This window comes from Mus caroli, unplaced genomic scaffold, assembly GCF_978045245.1.
Source record: "Mus caroli unplaced genomic scaffold, Mus_caroli_1 scaffold_9, whole genome shotgun sequence".
NCBI classification, from domain to species: domain Eukaryota; kingdom Metazoa; phylum Chordata; class Mammalia; order Rodentia; family Muridae; genus Mus; species Mus caroli.
In genome coordinates this window covers 90,563,721-90,584,512 of record NW_028227264.1, presented here as the reverse complement: position 1 = coordinate 90,584,512, position 20,792 = coordinate 90,563,721, and the positions used below count along the sequence as shown (strand labels likewise).

The 20,792-nt window shown below is 43.8% G+C and overlaps 1 protein-coding gene and 1 non-coding gene across 3 annotated transcripts; both read left to right on the top strand.

Moving 5' to 3' along the window:
* Positions 1 to 2,731: 2,731 nt before the first annotated feature.
* Positions 2,732 to 9,840, top strand: Slc25a3 (solute carrier family 25 member 3). 2 transcript variants are annotated; one of them, XM_021174323.3, is made up of 8 exons: positions 2,732 to 2,879; positions 3,089 to 3,237; positions 4,750 to 4,871; positions 7,027 to 7,206; positions 7,853 to 8,034; positions 8,510 to 8,682; positions 9,306 to 9,416; positions 9,507 to 9,840. In XM_021174323.3, exons 2-8 carry the CDS (start codon positions 3,093 to 3,095, stop codon positions 9,665 to 9,667), a joined length of 1,074 nt encoding a protein of 357 aa, XP_021029982.1. In that variant the 5' UTR covers positions 2,732 to 2,879; positions 3,089 to 3,092; the 3' UTR covers positions 9,668 to 9,840. The 2 variants fall into 2 exon arrangements, with proteins under 2 accessions (XP_021029982.1, XP_029338630.1); XM_029482770.2 differs by lacking the exon at positions 4,750 to 4,871 and adding an exon at positions 4,462 to 4,586.
* LOC115032256 (small nucleolar RNA SNORA53) lies at positions 8,191 to 8,436 on the top strand. Its single transcript, XR_003837902.1, has one exon. It is a non-coding gene; the product is annotated as a small nucleolar RNA SNORA53 (small nucleolar RNA).
* Positions 9,841 to 20,792: the final 10,952 nt, after the last annotated feature.

Sequence of the window (20,792 nt, the reverse complement as noted above, 5' to 3'; positions counted from 1 at the left end):
CTGGAGAGGACTGGACAAGGTTGCTAGGAGACAGCAGGAACTCTGTGACCTTTCTTTGGCCAGTGGAAATTGTCTATTTGTTAACTCCATCTCGCTGGAAAGTCAGCTCTCAACATACACTACATCTCACCTGTGTGTCAGGACTTCAGTCAGGTTGCTGTCACATCTGTGGAGAGCCGGACACCACACATCTGTTTAATGGTAGAACTTGTTTGGCCAGTAATCCATCACTCATGAAGAAATAAGTTCTTTCAATGTCCCTTTGAGACCTTTTTAATAAGTACATGAAAATTTCATCTGTGTTTTCTTTCTTTTTTGTTTTTGTTTTTGTTTTGTTTTTTGTTTTGTTTTGGTTTGTTTTGGTTTGGTTTTTTGAGACAGGGTTTCTCTGTATAGTCCTGGCTGCCCTGAAACTCACTTTGTAGACCAGGCTGGCCTCGAACTCAGAAATCTGCCTGCCTCTGCCTCCCAAGTGCTGGGATTAAAGGCGTGCGCTACCACTGTCCAGCTCATCTGTGTTTTCTATATGTATCTTCCTCAGACTTGAAATTTTTGTATGTGTGGTTGGGCCTTACTTATAAGGACCAACTTTTCCTTAATATATACCCACCTATAATATTTAGGTGTTAGCATGTTATATGGAGAAGTTTAGGAGGTTGTTAAAATGACTCAGCAAGTGAAGGTATTTGTCACCAAGCAGTACATACGGAAGTTTTATCCCCAGGGTCCATATGGTAGAGGGAGAAATTCAACTGGAAGCTGTTTCTTAACCTCTAGATGTGCGCACGTGTGTGTGTGTGTGTGTGTGTGCGCACGCACAAACACAATAATAATAAATAATACTCGAGAAATGAGAGTTTTAATATTTTGCCTAGATAGTATTTTAAAAACATATTTTAGAAATTTATTTTGTTTGTGTGTGGTAGGTGTATGTGAACCATGGCATACACATAGAGATCAGACGATGACTTTTGGGACTCTATGGGTCTGGGGAATGCAGTTTGGCTTCGTAGACTTGGTGCAGGCACCTTTCTCTGAGTTATCTCGATGCTCACATCCTTTTCCTATTTTGGTGCTGGGAATTGAACTCACTGCCCCTTGTATCACCAGGCTATGTCTCCAGCCCTGAGATGGTTTGAATGAGAAATGCCCCTGTAGTTAGTTCCTGGTACTAGGTCCCTTGGTAGAGCCCTTTGGGGAGGTTTGTGGCATTGCCGGAAGCATTATGTACCTGGGGGCCTACTGACATGTCTGTTGTGTGCTGTCATGCCTCCCCACCATGATGAACTCTTATCCCTTTGGAGGTGTAAGCCAAAATGATGTTTTATCATAGCAGCAGAAATATGACTAATTTAAACCTCTTCAGTTTTTTATGAAAATGTTTTATAAATTTCATCTTTAAAGGTTTTTTAAAAAGTGGTGGTGGTGGTGTGTGTGTGTATGTGTGTGTGTGTGTGTGTGTGTGTGTGTGTGTGTGTGCATGAGTGCAGGTGCCTATAGAGGCCAGAAGATGGTGTCAGATCCCCTGGAGCTAGAATCACACAGGCTGTCCTGTGCTGTGCAAGGTGGGTACTAGGAATCAAGTACCAGACCTCTGAAAGATGTTTTGTAAACCTTTTTTTTTTTTTACATCTTCTTGATGTTTCATAAACTCTAAAAGTATTTCTTCTATCCAGGACCAATTACATAATTTGAAGGACCCAGGGCAAAAATGAATGAAAATGTCTTTTGTCTGTAAATGTTAAGAATTTTTAAAGGACACTGCAGAGCATTGACTGCAGAGGTAGACCTAGTATAACTACAAAGTCAATACAGGAGCCAGCTCTAGTGGTGTCTTGGGTTAGATAAAAAGGCTTAATAAGCCGGGCGTGGTGGCGCACGTCTTTAATCCCAGCACTTGGGAGGCAAAGGCAGGCGGATTTCTGAGTTCGAGGCCAGCCTGGTCTACAGAGTGAGTTCCAGGACAGCCAGAGCTACACAGAGAAACCCTGTCTTGAAAAACCAAAAAGATGAGGTAAACGTCCCAGGAAAATGTTAAACGCAAGAATTACAACAGGTTTGATTCCTTCTAAACTCTCCGTCGTGGAACTTGGCCCCCGCTTGTTGACATCAGAGTGATGATGACCTTGTAAATGTCTGAAGCACACACAGTCCTGTCTTACGCGCACACAGTCCATCGGTTACTTTCATGTCAGCGCATGCCTGTGCCTCCAGGAACGAAGCCTTGACTGACTGTTCTCAGGGGCCATGGACATTACTGTGAGGCAGAAGCAGTTTTATGTATTGTATGAGTTCTTCCTGTATATCCTTCCCACCAGAACTTGGTGGAAAATTTAGACATGCCTATGTTAAAAGTCAGTGTGATGGAATTTTTTTTCTGAAAAGTCCGATGATGGCAGGAATTCCGATCAAAGATCTTGTAGTGATATCCTAGCTTCAATACCTGAGTAAGTATCACTTAAGCACTCGTGTCTTAAAAGACGTGTAAAAATTCCTGGCGCCAAGGAGAAAACACCGGAAGGTGAAGGGACAGAGTGAGTAGGTCACCTGCCCGTCCAAGGCCAAGACTACACTTTAAAAAAAAAGGGGGGGGGGGAAGGGCGCTCTGGATCTGCGCCTGCGCAGTAGGAATCCTCCTGCGCACTAGCAGGGCCGGAAGGGCTGGGGTTGGACGGGGGCGGGGATAGGGTTGCTAGGAGGACGCGATGACGTCCAGGCTCTGCGTTCCTCTCCGCAAATGAGCGGCGCGTGGCGCAGTGACGCTCTGCGTGCGTCACGGTGACGCCGCGCGAAGGGCACGGATCTTCGGGCCGGGAGGACATTCGGCCTCTGTGAGCCGCAACCTTGCCCAGCGAGCGGTTGGGTGTTCGCCATCTTAGGCAAGTGAGCGCGGCCGGGCCTCGCCGCGGTGCGGAGCCTTGAGTCCCTTGTGGCCGCCGCCTTGGCCGTGGGCCCGGCCGGGCTTGGCGTCCCTGGGGAAGGAGCTGTGACCTCCTCAAGGGCGCAGAGCCGGGCATGTCTCGCGGGGCTCCGGTGACATTGCCCGGCGCCGGGTCTCTCTCACCTCCGCCCTCTGTCTCCCCCGCAGGAGGATGTTCTCGTCCGTAGCGCATCTGGCGCGGGCGAACCCCTTCAACGCGCCACACCTGCAGCTGGTGCACGATGGCCTGTCGGGTCCCCGCAGTTCCCCGGCTCCGCCCCGGCGTTCCCGCCACCTGGCCGCCGCCGCCGTGGAAGGTGAGGTCGCACCCTGCCCTGTGCGAGCGCTGGTTCCATGCTGCCCCCCTGCTCTGCCTCCGGAGTCCTGGGCAGGAGCTGGAGGTCGGGGAAGGACGCGAGTCCTGGACCCGAGGACCGGTCTCTAGCTGACCCTGGGATGGCAGCTCTGACACCCTAGGCCTCTGTCGGATCCTTGGCCCTCCCTCAAGGGCGTGGAAGGGCCCAGGCCCAGCGCCACTCAGTGACCTCCGTGTCCCCTAAGGGAGTAGAGGCAGAGAGGTGGTAACCAACTTCTTTATCTTCCCCCGTGAGCCCGCTTGGTCAGCCAAGTACACTGGGTGAAGTCTCTTTTTAACCGCTAGCCAGATACAGTTGCAACTCCATAACGTTTATTTGACTTGCCTTTTTAAAAAATACCTGGAAAACTCCTTTGATCTCCTTTCCTACGTTTTATTTTTTTCATTTGATTGTATATGAGGTCATGGGGTTGGGGATCTCTTCCTTTTGGTGCTACTGGTTGGTAAAGGAGGTGATTTGCAGATTATATGAGGTGTGCATTCCTTTGAGTTTATGTTTTTGGGATTTGAGCTGGGTGACTCAATAACTGTATGTTTTAAATCCCAGTGGAACATAAGTACAAGAGAAACCCGAAAGCTGAATTATAGGCCTCAAGAGAAACGTCACCTACATTGTGTCTGTAAAACAGAAATACCCACCCACACCGCAATCATCCATGTGCTTCATGCGTCTTAAACGTGATTGGAAAACTCCTTTTCACTATCTTCAATCGTTTTCCTCTGATTTCAAAAGCTAAAGCAAATCTTTGTATGTTTTTGACTGCAGGGAACTAGGTGTGGCTTACTTAGTTCATAAGTGAGTAGTTGGTTAATAACTGGAGTAAACGTTAAAGTTAGCAAGCTTTGCACATGTTAAGTGCTCTTTCTGATTTTGGGCTGTCCTTGGAGGGTGCTCTTAGTAACTGCCTTTAGTTGAAGTTACCAATGCAGGAAGTTTTAGAAAATAGTATCTCACAGATACACATCCTAATAATTTTAGTGATCTGATTTGACAGTGACTTTCATGTCATTTACATTATATGAGAACTCATCTTTCTACCTAGTTGTGGCTGGTAGCTAAAGCTGCATACTAGTGATAGTACTAAAGGAAATAGCGTTTTTTTTCTTCCCCTCAACTTCATTAGTCTTTGAAGAAATAATTGATCTTTCTTCTTCAATCAAACAGAGCAGTATAGCTGTGAATATGGATCTGGCAGATTCTTTCTCCTCTGTGGCCTCGGAGGAATTATTAGCTGTGGCACAACACATACAGCATTGGTTCCTCTAGATCTCATTAAATGCAGAATGCAGGTTTGTGTTGCATGCTGGACTAAAACGTTCTGTTGAAACATGAGTTGTAAGATATAGACTGCTACTAACAAGCTGTGTGGAAGCCTAATTGCCCAGGAGGTAAGTTGATGCGCACTAATACGAGTCCATACTAAAATGCATGATGTGTCTTGTCTTATTACAGAGTACAGTTGTGAATTTGGCTCCATGAAGTATTATGCACTGTGTGGCTTTGGTGGGGTCTTAAGTTGTGGGCTGACACACACTGCTGTTGTTCCCCTGGACTTAGTAAAGTGCCGCATGCAGGTTTGTATTGTTGGCATGAGTGGTTATTTATATTTTATTATTTGCTATGATAACATTTTTATTATATAAGTAATATATGTTATGTGGGTGGGTAGGTGTGGAAATAAATAGACCACTTTTGGAAGTTAATTCTTTACTTAAACCATAGGGAACCCAGCATAGCACTCAGGTTGGCAGGTCTGACAGGCAAGTGCCTGATACTGACCCGATGTGTCTTGTGTATGTGATTTACCTTACTAATAAAAAGTTGTTTTAAACTAAAGTACAATTATATTACTTCTTTTCCCTTTGCCCCCAACAACCCCTCCCATACCTCCACCTCCCACCCTCTCAAATTGATGGTCTCATTTCTTATTATTGTTACATAGGAATTATGCTGGAATCAAGGTCTTAATGTGTGCTAGGAGTGCCCTCTACCACTGAGCTACATTTCTAGCTTTGTTTACTTTTCAAAAGATTTCTACTTCATGTTTAAGGGTGCTTTGCCTGCATGCATGTTTGTGCACCACATGCCTAGTGTCTCCCTAGATGATTGTGAACCACTGTGTGGGCGCTGGGAATCGAACCCAGAACCTCTGGAAGAGCAGCTACTACCTTTTTTTTTTTTTTTTTAAGATTTATTTATTATATGTGAGTACACTGTAGCTGTCTTCAGACACTCCAGAAGAGGGCGCCAGATCTCGTTACGGATGGTTGTGAGCCACCATGTGGTTGCTGGGATTTGAACTCTTACCCACTGAGCCATCTCACCAGCCCCAGCTACTACTTTTAACTGCTGAGCTCTTACTATAAGTGGATCTTAACTGCTGGTGTTCAGTTCTGGCCAGAGGTCTTTTTCAAAGCCTACTAATTCAACACCCCAAGTAGTCACTTTATAGGTATTTTTTGTATCAAAGTGGTCAGTCAGTCTTGTGTTATCTCATGTGAAGTAACTTCCTCTCCCTAAATATTGAGGCAAAGAACATGTTTATTTCTCAGAAAAGTTCTTACTGTCTTTATAGGGAAAGTGAGCACTGCCTCTTCTATGTTTTTATAATTTGAATATCATAATTATTGAAAAAAAAGTAATGAAACATTAAAAATTTATTTGTCCCAAACAGGATTAGAAGTCTCCTTACCTAAGAGAAAGGAAGGTGAAATATTAGGAGGGAGAGAGGAAGGTGATGTGTACCAGCCCTTCTAGTACCGGCAGAGAGTGAGATAAGCTCCCTTTAACAGTGTTGTTAAACAAATAGATACCAAGTGTAAGTCCTGAAACATGCGTGTCTTTTGGAGTAAATTTAATTTCTGAAGTAAAAGCGATTCTGTACCTCAGAAGAGATGCTGTACTCTTACAATTGTGTTTAGTTGGGTTATCTGATGTTCACAGTGGTTCGTAGTGCAGTATCATCTACTTAAAGGACTCCGGGATCAGGAATACATACTTATATCTTAAGAGCAATTTTCTTTTTTGTTTTTGGAATTACATAGTTTTGACTGTTCAAGAATTAATATAATTTAAAGGAAGTTAGACCTTGATATAGAAACAGTCCTAAATAGAGCCTGGGAGTGATGGCTCATGCCTGCAGTCTAGCATCTGGGAGGCAGAGGCAGGAAGATCACTATGAGTTTGAGACTAGCCTGGACTCCTCCCAGTTTGGCTGGGAAGATTGTTCAGTCAATAGAGTGTTTGTTATGTAAGCCTGAAGAACTTAGGTGAGACCCTCAAGCACCTGTGTAAAAAGTTGGGCATGTTCATGTACCTGTATAATCCTAGCACTGCCAAGGTGGATAGAAGAGGGTCCCCGGAGGTCGCTGGCCAAGCTAGTCTGGTAGAGACAGGAACAGTAGTAGAAGAGATTCCAAAGTAAAGGGTGGTTCCCAACATTGACCTCTGGCCTCCACATACATGCACACAGAAGCATATACACATGAATATACCACTAAAAGTTTTAAAAACAGGTGTTTAGCTTATATTAAGCTGAGAACTTGCATATACCTTTTTTTGTAGTTAAATTTTAAAACAAAAAAGCACAGTAGTAGAATAAAATGTTTGTAAAAGGTGTTAGATATTCTTAAATCTTAATTTATAAAACTCATTATAAATAACTTCGTAAATAAAACACACAAATTAACATAACTATTTCTTTTATATTGACATTTTCCCATTTTAAAGGTGGACCCTCAGAAGTACAAAGGCATATTTAATGGATTCTCCATTACACTGAAAGAAGATGGTGTTCGTGGTTTGGCTAAAGGATGGGCCCCAACTTTGATTGGCTATTCCATGCAAGGGCTCTGCAAATTTGGCTTTTATGAAGTCTTCAAAGCCTTATATAGCAACATACTTGGTGAGGTATGTGATTTTACTTTGACATTAAGTGTCCCAAGTGTTTGAGAAAGATGCTATGCTTTTTGTTGGGCTTATTTTGTTTTATGGCTGAAGAAATGGCCCTAGAAAGAGTACAGCATGTCTCAATTCATAAGGTATATTTAGCAATAGCAGAGACAGGATGAAAAGCAAAGTGTATTTCATAAGATTCTAGCTTCTCAATGTACTATGTTATTTCTAAGTAAGTATGAGTGGTGTGTGTGTTAGTGTAAGAGAAGAGTCTGGGGTTTCTCTTATGTAGTATAGGATTACTGTATGTGTCCCATGTATATTCAGAGTACATACCTTGTATTAGTTATGAGGTTGAGAGACAATATAAACTCATTCTGATACAGTGTTATTCATGGACTGTGTAATAAGAGTAGTTCAGACAAGTCAGGCAAGGTATAATGTGCATCTGTTTCCTAGCATTTAGGTCTAGTGTGATTTTTGAAGCCAGATTGTCCCATATAACAAGGCTAAACTAGGATAGACTGATGAAGTTAGATCTTAAACCAGAAAGGGGGAGAGGAGTAATTTTGGAGCCTCTGAAGTCACATTGTCATGGAAAGTTAGATTGAGATGGCCAGCGTGGCAGCAGTTTATATCTGTTCTGTATATTGACTTTTAGGAGAACACCTACCTGTGGCGCACATCACTATATTTAGCTTCTTCTGCCAGTGCTGAATTCTTCGCTGACATTGCCCTGGCTCCTATGGAAGCTGCTAAAGTTCGAATTCAAACCCAGCCTGGTTATGCCAACACCTTGAGGGAAGCTGTTCCCAAAATGTATAAAGAGGAAGGCTTAAATGCGTAAGTGCGTATTCTCCTAAAACTAGTCACTGGGGAGAACCTAAAATCAAGTCCTTCTGTCTGTCTGTCTGTCTGAAGATGATACTTGTCTAAGTACCTATTGACTCAGGAGGATGGGACATTTCTGATATACACAGTTTGCATGTTTCAGATGCCAACATGCTTCCTTAGATCCACCTTTGTGGATGAATCTTGGACTGAGTTCTACCTGTAAACTTCTTGTTTCTTGTAGTTCCAGTCCAAGAAACGTCCAGCAACTTTGTTGGTTGTATAGTCGAAGGTGCTTGAGTCATTGGCATGTGAGACTAATATACCTGCATGTTAGTCTTCAGGTTCTGATGGAAGTGACATGCGTGATGCTGTCATGTGTTACTGTCAGGACTCGACTGGTGTGCGGACACTTCTGTGGATGGTGAAAGAAAATCTCTGCTAAATCAATTAGGCACCTATTTAAGTTAGTGTGCTAATTTCCTAGGTTCTACAAGGGTGTTGCTCCTCTGTGGATGAGACAGATCCCGTACACCATGATGAAGTTCGCCTGCTTTGAACGTACTGTTGAAGCTTTGTACAAATTTGTGGTTCCTAAGCCCCGAAGTGAATGTACAAAGGCAGAGCAGCTGGTTGTGACATTTGTGGCAGGTTACATAGGTATGACCCGTCTGTCCATGTATATATCTACCTTCAGGGTCTCACTTTATAACCCTGGCTGTCTTAGAACTTACTATGTAGGCCAGGATCCACTTGCCTCTGTCTCCCAAGTTAAGGGAATTGTGTATCACTACACCCTGGCTGGTATGAAGTATTTAGAACACACCTGTTCATGAAACTATATGCGAATTCTGTCACTTCCATTGTTGGCCCCTTTGTGAAGGAAAGTTTCCAAAGATTAGGGAGCATTTTTATCTGCCTGTTTTTATGTTCTGCCAGATTTTAATACTCTTAATTATTTCCAAAAAAAACTTTTTCTATAGTTACCATTATTATTATTCATGTTATGGTCATGCTTGAAAATGGATCTGTAACTCCATTTCCAGGAGATACGGCTCCCTTTTCTGATCTTTGGGCATACAAGGCATGCATGTGGTGCACATACATGCATGCAGGGAAGACACTCATGCATATAAAGTGAGTGAATCTAAATGTACATGTTTTAGATAATAATCTAAGGCCAGTGTGGTGGCACATGCTCATAATCCTAGCACTTGGGAGGCTGAGGAAGGAGTTTTACTTGGAGGTATCCTGATTTTTTTTCCCCTTCCCTTTCCCCCCAGCCGGAGTCTTCTGTGCGATTGTCTCCCACCCTGCTGACTCAGTGGTCTCTGTGCTGAATAAAGAGAAAGGCAGCACTGCATCTCAGGTCCTGCAGAGGCTGGGCTTCAGAGGTGAGTTAGGCTCTCCTGAGACGTACCACCTCACTGTGCGTGTGGGTAGGTAGTTGGCGCTTGTGCACTCATGTTTCCTCTCTGAACCAGGTGTGTGGAAGGGGCTCTTCGCCCGAATCATCATGATCGGCACTCTGACTGCACTACAGTGGTTCATCTACGACTCTGTGAAGGTCTACTTCAGGCTCCCTCGCCCTCCTCCACCTGAGATGCCAGAGTCTCTGAAGAAGAAGCTTGGGTTAACTGAGTAGATACATCAAAGTAACATGGACTGAATCTGCTTGTTGATCAGTGTTGAAAGTGCAAAGGAACTTTTATATATTTGACAGTGTAGGAAATGTCTGTTCCTGATATAATTACTGTAGTACCCTTGCTTAAAGCAAGAGTTTCAAACTTAATGCTAAATAAACCCATCTATTCCTGATGCCTATGAGTTTGTTATTTTAAAAACTAGTATTGCAAAAAGATTTAGTCCTAAAATAAAAAGAAGAATTAAGGAATTCCCCCCAGAGCCGGGCGTGGTGGCGCACGCCTTTAATCCCAGCACTCGGGAGGCAGAGGCAGGCGGATTTCTGAGTTCGAGGCCAGCCTGGTCTACAAAGTGAGTTCCAGGACAGCCAGGGCTATACAGAAAAACCCTGTCTCGAAAAACAAAAAAAAAAAAAAAAAAAAAAAACAAAAAAAAAAAAGGAATTCCCCCCAGGAAAAAAGGGTAAACTAAGTAAACCATTGGTGCTATTCTATTCCTAAATTGTCCCTTCACTTAAGAAACTCCTGTGTTTAGGAAATAGTCTTGGGTTTTCAAAAACATGGTTTATTAAATATGGATAAACACTGAATTGTAGTTTTATTTTTTGACAAGCTAATTTTAGTATAGCAGATTTTTGTCTCATGTTCACTTTTTAATGCTAGTGGGTCTATTGGTCTATGTTTGTAAAAGGGCACCCAGATTACGCTCATTCTTAAAATGATAATTAAGGACCAAAGCATGATCCCTAAAAAGACTAAGGTGACCTGCTTTTCACACACCCAGACTGGATGGAATGTCAGCAGTTTAGTTTTTTTATGGGAAAGGCTGCTAGACACCTGAGCGGAGCTGGAGTTGCAGCCTCTGCATACTCACTCCTGAGGTTTACTTGGAGGGTTTAGCCCAGCTTTTAAAGCTGCACTGATTTATGTTCAGGTGCCTGCTTGTTGTATTCAGAAATACAAAGGCCCAGTTTATGTTTCCTGATTTTTGCCTTGATTGAAGTTCTTGCTTATTTGGAGAGAGCTAACAATCTACATAAGATACATATAATGTGTGTGTGAATTCTTGTTATTTTAAGGGTCTTCCTTTTGTATCCTTGGCTGCTGGTCTGGAACTTAACATAGTAAGCCAGTTAGGCGGTCCTCCTGCCTCAGCTTCCTAGGATTATAGATAAGAACATTGAACTAAATTTCGTGTTGTACATCTAGTTAGCTGCATGTTAAATTTACACCTGTACTGAAGAGAAAGGGAGAGTTATTAGGTTTGAAATTGTTATGTGAAACTTTTTGAAGTATTCGTTGAGCTATCTGGGTCTTACATCTTTTCATTTGCCTGGGCTAGAAAAGTTCCCTTCCAGCATATTAAACATATTATTCTGCATGGTGGTTCCAGGGCAGCTGGGTGCTGAGTAGCTTTTAAGGCTTCCAGTAAAAGCAAGGCTGAAGTTGATTTAGGACTTGACTTTCAGTGGTGGCGCACACCTTTAATCCCAGCACTTGGGAGGCAGAGACAGGCGGATCTCTGAGCTCAAGGCCAGCCTGGTCTAAGGAGTGAGTTCCAGGACAGCTAGGACTGCACAGAAAAACCCTGTCTCCACAAAACCCCCTTCCCCCCCAAAAAAGAAAAAAAGGAAAGTAAAAAAATTTTTTTGAGGAATGTTCTCCTCATACACTCTTGGCTGGTCTCTAACTCAGTCTCCTTCCTGAGAGTTATTGCAGGTGTGCATCACACCTTGCCTAAGACTGAATTTCTTGTGAGGATAGGATGGTAGTTGGACCAGAATGTAAGAACAAGCAGCAGGACTGGAAATAGATTGGTGCAGCCAACCCAAAATAGGTCAGGGACCTAAATCTATTCAGGGTACACAGTTAGCTATCTGTTGCTGAGGCATGGCTATTGCCTATGTAGGATTCAAGTTTTGTTGAACAGGTTTTATTTGTAGGTGTTGGTACAAAGTCTGTTATTGACAATGACCCACTCCATGTTAAAAAAAAAAAAATCCAACATGTAGACTTAAATACTTATTAGTGCATTTAGTTATTTAGTTATGGGTACATCTGAAACCAGAAGTTCTCAAACTAGCAATCCTCCTACCCCTATCTCTTAAGTGCTGGGGTTACAGGCATATACCCACTGAATTTTGGGGGGGTGGGTCTTCCCAGAGGCAGGGGTTCAATTTGTCCCTCTGGCTTCCCTGAAACTTGCTCTGCAGACCAGGGTGGCCTCAGACTCAGACCACCTGCCTCTACCTCCTGAGTGCTGGGATTAAAGGTGTACAAAGCCATTTCTTTTTTTTTTTTTTTTTTTTTTAAGATTTATTTATTTATTTACACATCGTAGCTATCTTTAGACACGCCAGAAGAGGAAGTCAAATCTCATTCAGGATGGTTGTGAGCCACCATGTGGTTGCTGGGATTTGAACTCGATCTTCTGAAGAACATCTTCTGAAGAACAGTCGGTGCTCTTAACTGCTGAGCCATCTCTCCAGCCCACAAAGCCATTTCTTTCTTTCTTTTTTTTTTTTTTAAGATTTATTTATTTATTATATGTAAGTACACTGTAGCTGTCCTCAGATAACTCCAGAAGAGGACATCAGATTTTGTTATGGATGGTTGTGAGCCACCATGTGGTTGCTGGGATTTGAACTCCGGACCTTCAGAAGAGCAGTCGGAGCTCTTAACCACTGAGTCATCTCGCCAGCCCCACAAAGCCATTTCTAACTGCTGTATAAACATTTGTTCCTCAGTCCAAGTAGAATGTCCACTTAAAATGTATGACTGCAGCTGTGCAGTGGTGGCGCAGCACTTAAGAGATAGGGGTAGGAGGATTGCTAGTTTGAGAACTTCTGGTTTTCAGATGTACCCATAACTAAATAAATGCACTAATAAGTATTCAAGTCTACATGTTGGATTTTTTTAAAATATTTTCTTTACTCACATGTCTAATGTAGACATGTGAATAGGACATCCATGAGAGGAGTGCATGAGATTGGCAGTTGAGTTGGGTTCTGTTGGAATTGAAAGACAAATGACTATTTTCCAGACACTTCACATATAGTCAAGTCTAAGAGTGATTAAATGTCAAAGGCAGATTTCTATAGGTTGTCTGCTCTGACTGGTGTACCCGAATCAAACATAAATAAGTGGCTTTGTGAGTAAATTAAAACTTCAAGAAATGGTCATTTTTAATTTTTTTGGTTTTTTGAGACAGGGTTTCTCTGTGTAGCCCTGGCTGTCCTGAACTCACTCTGTAGACCAGGCTGTCCTTGAACTCAGAAATCTGCCTGCCTCTGCCTCCCATGTGCTGGGACTAAAGGTGTGCGCCACCACCACCCAGCTTTGGTCATATTTTAACTGGGCTTATTAACATTTCTGTGGTACTACAGGAGGGTCCAAAATGTGCTGATTTAAGTCAAAGTCTTGCTGTTAACTTGGGAGTTACACAATACATCTTACCATATCACTATGGGTGCAAATACCATATCAAGATGTATCACAGTAATGTTTTCTCTGTGACACAGAATCAGTAATTCAAAAATCAAACAAGACAGACTAAACTTTTTCAGAAAGTTTGTGTTGCTTATAGCATTTAGGTATCAGTCTGTAGAGAAAGAGGAAAGGCTGGAGTGATGGCTCAGAGGTTAAGAGCTCTGGGGAACCTGGGTTCAGTTCCCAAGCTCTCTTATGTTCAGGCAGAACACCCATATACATAAAATTAAAAATTACGCTTTGGTGGTTAAGAGCACTTGTCCTTGCAGAGGCCTCTGATTTAATTCCCAGCACCCACATTGCAGCTCACAACCATTCATAATTTTAGTTGCAGGAAATTCAGTTCCCTTTTCTGACTTCTGTGGACACCACACATGCATGAAATCAAAACATACATATAAATCTTTTTAACCCATTTTTCCTTTTTATTGAAAATAGATTCTTTTCTTATGCAGTATATCCTGGTTACAGTTTCCCCCTCCCTACCCTCAGTTCTCTGGATTTCCCCTCCCATCCTGATCCACTTCCGTCCTGTCTTTCATTAGAAAAGAACAGTCTGCAGCCGGGCGTGGTGACGCACGCCTTTAATCCCAGCACTTGGGAGGCAGAGGCAGGCGGATTTCTGAGTTCGAGGCCAGCCTGGTCTACAGAGTGGGTTCCAGGACAGCCAGGACTATACAGAGAAACCCTGTCTCGAAAAACCAAAAAAAAAAAAAAAAAAAAAAAACAGTCTAAGAGATTACAACTATCTTAGGGTTCTGTTGCTGTGAAGAGACACCATGACCACAGGAACTCTTATAAAGAAAAACATTTGGGGCTGCTGAGATGACCCAGTGGGTAAGAGCTTTTCCGAAGGTCCTGAGTTCAAATCCCAGCAACCACATGGTGACTCACAACCAACCATAATGATTTCTGATGCCCTCTTCTGGTGTGCTTATGTATAATAATAAATCTTTGGACGGGAGCAATCAGGGACTGAATAAGCGGAGTTGACCGGAGCCAGCAGGGTCAACCAGAGTGAGCCGAGGTCCTAAAATTCCCAACAACTACATGAAGGCTCACAACCATCTGTACAGCTACAGTGTACTCACATTAAATAAATAAATTTTTTTTATTAGTTGTTTTCTTCATTTACATTTCAAATGCTATCCCCTTTCCTAGTTTCCTCTCTGAAAACCCCCTATACCCTCCTTCCTCCTGCTCCCCAACCCACCCATTCCCACTTCTTGGCCCTGGCATTCCCCTGTACTGGACCATAGAATTTTCACAAGACGAAGGGCCTCTCCTCCTGTTGATGACCAACTAGGCCATCCTCTGCTACATATGCAGCTAGAGACATGAGATCTGGGGGTACTGGTTAGTTCATATTGTACCTCCTATAGAACTGCAGTCCCCTTCAGCTCCTTGGGTACTTTCTCTAGCTCCTTCACGGGGGACCCTGTATTCTATCCAATAGATGACTGTGAGCATCCACTAGCCTCACAGGAGACCTCTATATCAGTGTCCTGTCAGCAAAATCATAGTACTACTGGAAGACCCAGCAATGTCCTGGGCATATACCCAGAAGATGTTCCAACTTGTAATAAGGACACATGCTCCACTCATGTTCATAGTGTAATATCCAAAATAAGTTCAAGACCACCTAGCCCCTTCCCCTCTGAAGGGACTTTCAGAAACATAGCAGTCAGAATGACTGAGTCTACAGCTGCCAAAACAAAATGAGCTGTTCTCAGAAAAATAACCATAACAACAAGATAGCAGTTCCCAGAGAAATCCCCATACCCTGCCCCACACTGAATTCTGGAAAAAACAAAACAAAACAAACCACAAACTGCCCTGACCTTGCAGATAGCTGTGGTGTGACATTAATAGCTGACCCATAAGTTCAAATGTACTATTACTTTGCTGACCAAATCATAATAACCCACCACAAGGGCAGGCAAAGTGAGTCACTAGGCCAAAAGGTAGTCACTATGCAAACCAACCAATGCCTGAAAAGGTTACTTGCTACACCAATGAGAATAAGCCAGCTACCCTGTTGCCCATATCTGCCCCTTACAAAGATAAAATGTGTGTTCTTTTTTTGTTCTGGGTCTCTCCTCTGGCCTGCGTGCTGAGAGGAAGGTTCCTAACATGTTGAATCAATAAAAATCCTTATGCGGTTGCAGTGATGGTGGTCTCTGTGGTCTTTGTGAGTGAGGGTCTTTTGACGAACTCCAACAATAGCAGACTTATTTATAATAGCCAGAAGCTGGAAAGAACCCAGATGTCCCTCAACAGAGGAATGCATACAGAAAATGTGGTGCATTTATACAATGGATACTACTCAGCTATTAAAAACAACGAATTTATGAAATTTTTAGGCAAATGGATGGATCTGGAGGATATCATCCTGAGTGAGGTAACCCAATCACAAAAGAACACACATGATATGCACTCACTAATAAGTGGCTATTAGCCCAGAAACTTAGAATACCCAAGATACAATTTACAAAACTCATGAAACTCAAGAAGAAGGAAGACCAAAGTGTGGATACTTAGTTCCTTCTTAGAAGGGTAACAAAATACCCATGGAAGGAGTTACAGAGACAAAGTTCAGAGCTGAGACTGAAGGAAGGACCATCCAGAGACTGCCCCACCTGGGGTTACATTCCATAAACAACCACCAAACCCAGACACTATTGCATATGCCAATAAATAAATCTTTAAAAAAATAAGAAAGAAAGAAAAAAAACCATTTAATTGGGGCTGGTTTACAGTTCAGAGGCTTAGTCTATTATTGTCATGTTGGGAAGCATGGCATTGTGCAGGCAGACATGGTGCTGGAGAAGGAGCTGAGAGTTCTACATCAGTATCTGCAGGCAACAGGAAGACAGGCACTGGACCAACTTGAGCATCTGAGACCTCAAAGTCCAGTGACACACTTCCTCCAAGGCCACACCTACTCCAACAAGGCCACACCTCTTAATAGTGCCACTCCCTATGGATCTATTGGGGCCATTTTTACTTACCATGACCACCAAACGTGATAAAGTCAAATATAAGATAATGCAAAACCCATCATATGGAAGTCAGACAAGTCCAAAAGAAGGAAAAGAGCCCCAAGAGCATGCACAAGAATCAAAGACCCACTCGTTCTCATACTCAGGAGTCCTATAGAAAAACTGAGAGCTATAATAGATATGTAGAGGACTACGCAGGCTCTGCTTGTTGCTTCAGTCTTTGAGTTCATAGAACCTTGCTTAGTTGATTGAGAGGACCTTGTTCTCCAGTTGTCTTTCATCCCCTCTTGCTCTTTCTGCCTCCTCTTCTGAGAGGTTCCCTGAGCTCCAAGAGAAGGGATTTGATGGAGACATTCCATGTAGACTCTCCAAGTAATGTCTGGCTGTGCATCTCTGTATTTGTTCCCATCTGCTGAAGCATCTATGGTGATGACTAAATAAAAGGCACTGGTGTATAAATATAGCAGAGTATCAGTATTACCCTAGCTCTTTGGGCTCTCTAGTCTCTGGGTCTTGGTCACCCAAGCAGTGTGAGTATGGGTTTTGTCTCATAGTGTGAACCTTAAATCATCAGCTGGACATTGGTTGGCCACTCGCCCAAGTTCTGTGCCACCATTGCCCTAGCATATTTTGCAATCAGGACAGATTATATGTCAGAGGTTTTGTGGCTGGGTTGGTATTTATGTTTCTTTTTTGGTAGCCTGTAGAGTCATCTTCAATGACCAAAGACACTAGAATGTAAGCAGGGGTGAAGACTCCATGGAGGTACCAGATGGAGTTCTCCATGTTCAGTGAATGGTGTGGGTGTTGTCCTCAACAGTGATCCGCCCACCTTTCAGTTTGCAGAGAGCAACCCATTGTTGTAGCAACAGCCTGGGTTGTTTGGAGATTTTCATGGGTTCTCCCTTGGCCAACAGCTCAACTGAATGCAACCCAGTCCCGGAACTGGAAGCCTGGTGTGGTGAAGAGAAGGCCGGTTGAGATTCCATATCCCCCATTATCAGGAGATCTCATTAGGATCACCTTCATATATTTTAGGAAGTTTCCATTGCACTAGGTCTCGACCCCCTTTCCCCCGACTCCCCCCAAATGCCTCTCGATTCCAGCTGTCTCTCTCCACATTCTTTCCCTCTACTGTATCGTCTTTCCCTCCCAGCCCTGGTATGACAGCTGGGCTGTAGTGGAGACATAGTGCCCAGGCTGTTGTGTGTTTTTACCCCAACATATTTTTACTAATTATTTGGGAGTTTCATACAAGGCACCCTGATCACTCACACTTCTTGTTCTTCCCAGGGTCACCCTCCCACCTTTGCACACCACCCTCCAAAAAAAAAAAGCAAAGAAAAAAAACCCCACAAGTCCAGTTCGTGTTACCCATATACTCATTGGAGCATGGTCAAACTCCCAGAAGCCATCAACTGTGAAGAGCTACACTCTAGGATCTCTATCATTATTTTTTAAGGATTCTCTCCAATAGCTTCCTGTCTGGACTTTTTTTTCTTTCTTCCTTCCTTCCTTCCTTCCTTCCTTCCTTCCTTCCTTCCTTCCTTCCTTCCTCCCTCCCTCCCTCCCTCCCTTTCTTCTTTCCTTCCTTCCTCCCTCCCTCCTTTTCTCCCTCCCTGCCTCCCTCCCTCCCTCCCTTTTTTCTTTCCTTCCTTCCTTCCTTCCTTCCTTCCTTCCTTCCTTCCTTCCTTCCTTCCTTCCTTCCTTCTTTCCTTCCTCCCTCCCTCCCTCCCTCCCTTCCTTCCCTCCCCCTTTTTTTTAGGGGGGCATCACGGAAGCATTTGCTATCTATCACTCTCAGTTATGTGTCTGCAGTCATTGATACCACTGCAAAAGAAGCTTCCTTGCCCACAGTAGCTGTCTGTTGCGCAGATCACTGGACATCAGTTCCACCATTGTGCTGGCTGGTTTTGTGTGTTCACACAAGCTAGAGTTATCACAAGTTGGAGCCTCTCTTGAGGAAATGCCTCCATGAGATCCAGCATTTTCTCAATTAGTGATCAAGGATGGGAGGGCCCATTGTGGATGATGTCCCTGGGCCGGTAGTCCTGGGTTCTATAAGAAAGCAAGCTGAGCAAGAAAGAGGAAGCAAGCGGGTAAGTAAAATCCCTCTATGGCCTCTGCATCAGCTCCTGCTTCCTGCCCTGTGTAAGTTCTTGTCCTGACTTCCTTTGGTGATGAAGAGCAATGTGGAGATGTAAGTTGAATAAATCCTTTCCTCCCCAACTTGCTTCTTGGTCATGATGTTTGTGCAGGACTAAGACACCCATGGATATCATCTTGGCCTGTGGCTGCAGCATGACCACAAAAGTCTTTGGAGGGGATATAATCCAGAAAGTAACGGTTCTTCATCTCCTGTATCTTGTTGCTCAGAACTAGGGTGATCAGTGTGTCCTGGGGCAGAACCTGTGTGAGCTCCATCCTGCCCACTGCCCTGCTGGCATCCTGGGATGACATCATGATTGCAGCCTGCAGGCATGGTGAGACCTCGGGTCCTCTTCTCTCCTAAGCAGGATGAGCAGCGTGAGTGGTGGCTGTATTTCCTGGGCCAGCTGCAGGCTAAGCAGTGGCCTGGCCTAGCTGGTCGTGACAGGGCAAGGTGGGGCTGGTTGAGGCCCATGCTTCATACCTGTCACCTCAGTGGTGTCTCCAGTTCCACTTCTCTCCACCGTGTGCCATCTTTTTTTTTTTTTTTTCCCAATTCCATGAAACCATTCTTTAAAGCACCTTCCAACTAGACCTGCCTTTTTTAGCTGTTTGTTTGGGAGATCTCCACGAGTCTCACCATGAAGCCTCCGTGGGTCTCTCAGGCTCCTCTGAGTGAACCTCTGGTACTGGTTCTGGAAGTTACCACCATGTTGAATTTATTAATTGTAATTTTAAGCTGGTGTCTAGGCATCTGGGTTTGGCATGATTTTTGTCTGGGTACTGGTTTCTGGATTTGTCTTTGTTGGATGGGTGTTTTGTTCCCTGTTTTCTGTTTTCCTTTTTGAATTTTGGAGGAGGTGATGGCTCTGTGCTGCCTGTTTTCCTGCCCTGCTGAGTTGGTGTGTCCTAGGGGAGTGCCTGCTGCTGTTGAAGGTTGTGCTACTGGGATGAGTTTGGGAAAAGAAGGATGGAGTTCTGGAGAAGGTCTTTGTGATCCTGGCAGGCCACAGCAGATTTGCTGTTACAGAGCTAGAGATGAGACTGGGGGGATTGGAACTGGGGAAGCAAAAAGGAGAGGTGTGGATCTATCTTTTGCCCTGGGAGGAGTGGCCCCTGAGCGAGCAGCAGGGTGCCTGCTGGGGTTGGGGGCTGGGACAGGACTGAGTGTGGGGAAGACCTGTAGGATTCCCAGGATATGGGAGCAGGGGGTGGGAAAGGCTGCTACAGGTGTTCTAGCGCAAGTCTGGGATGAGACTGAGGGATTGGATCTGGGGGAACCAAGGGAGAAGAGACATTTGTTTATTATTATTATTATTATTATTATTATTATTATTATTTGAGACAGGGTTTCTCTGTGTAGCCCTGGCTGTCCTGGAACTCACTCTGTAGACCAGACTGGCCTTGAACTCAGAAATCCACCTGCCTCTGCCTCCCAAGTGCTGGGATTAAAGGTGTGCGCCACCACACCCGGCCCCAATACTCATTTTCATTTCATCTTTTTTTTACCTTAACTTTTGGAATGTTTTTCATATTTACTTCACAAAAATAATGTTAAGAATTTTAACAAAAGCCAGGTTTAGTGGCACATGGCCATTAATAAAATAAATAATTTACATTAATTAATTAATCAATTAATTATATGTAAGTACACTGTAGCTGTCTTCAGATGCACCAGAAGAGGGTGTCAGTTCTCATTACAGATGGTTGTGAGCCACCATGGGGTTGCTGGGATTTGAACTCAGGACTTTCGGAAGAGCAGTCGGTGCTCTTAACCACTGAGCCATCTCACCAGCCCTTACTTTTATTTTTTGTTCATTGATGGTTGCCTGTATATTCTTTTTAATTAATTAAAACATTTTTTTACATCCCAATTGCTGGCCTCTCTCCTGGTTCCCCCTCACAGAGTCCCTCCCCACCCCCATGTCCCCTTCTCTTCTGAGAGGGTGGGCCTCCCCTGGGTATCTCCTCCCCTTCCCCCCCACCCCCCAGTCATAGTTAGGGTTTACTGCTGCGAGCAGATACCATGACCAAGGCAACTTTTTTTTTGAAGATTTATTTATTTATTTTATGCATATGAGTACACCACCATTACTTTCTTTAGACACACTAGAAGAGGGCATCAGACCACATTATAGACGGTTGTGAGCCACCATGCGGATTCTGGGAATTGAACTCAGGACCTCTGGAAGAACAGTCGGTGCTCTTAACTGCTGAGCCATCTCTCCATTCCCAAGGCAAGTCGTTTTTTGTTTGTTTGGGTTATTTTGTTTGTTTGTTTTTTGTTTTGTTTGTTTTCGAGACAGGGTTTCTCTGTATAGCCCTGGCTGCCCTGGAACTCACTTTGTAGACCAGGCTGGCCTCGAACTCAGAAATCAGTCTGTCTCTGCCTCCCAAGTGCTTGGATTAAAGGCATGTGCCACCACCTCCTGGCCCCAAGGCAACTCTTTTTTTTTTTTTAAAGATTTATTTATTATATGTAAGTACA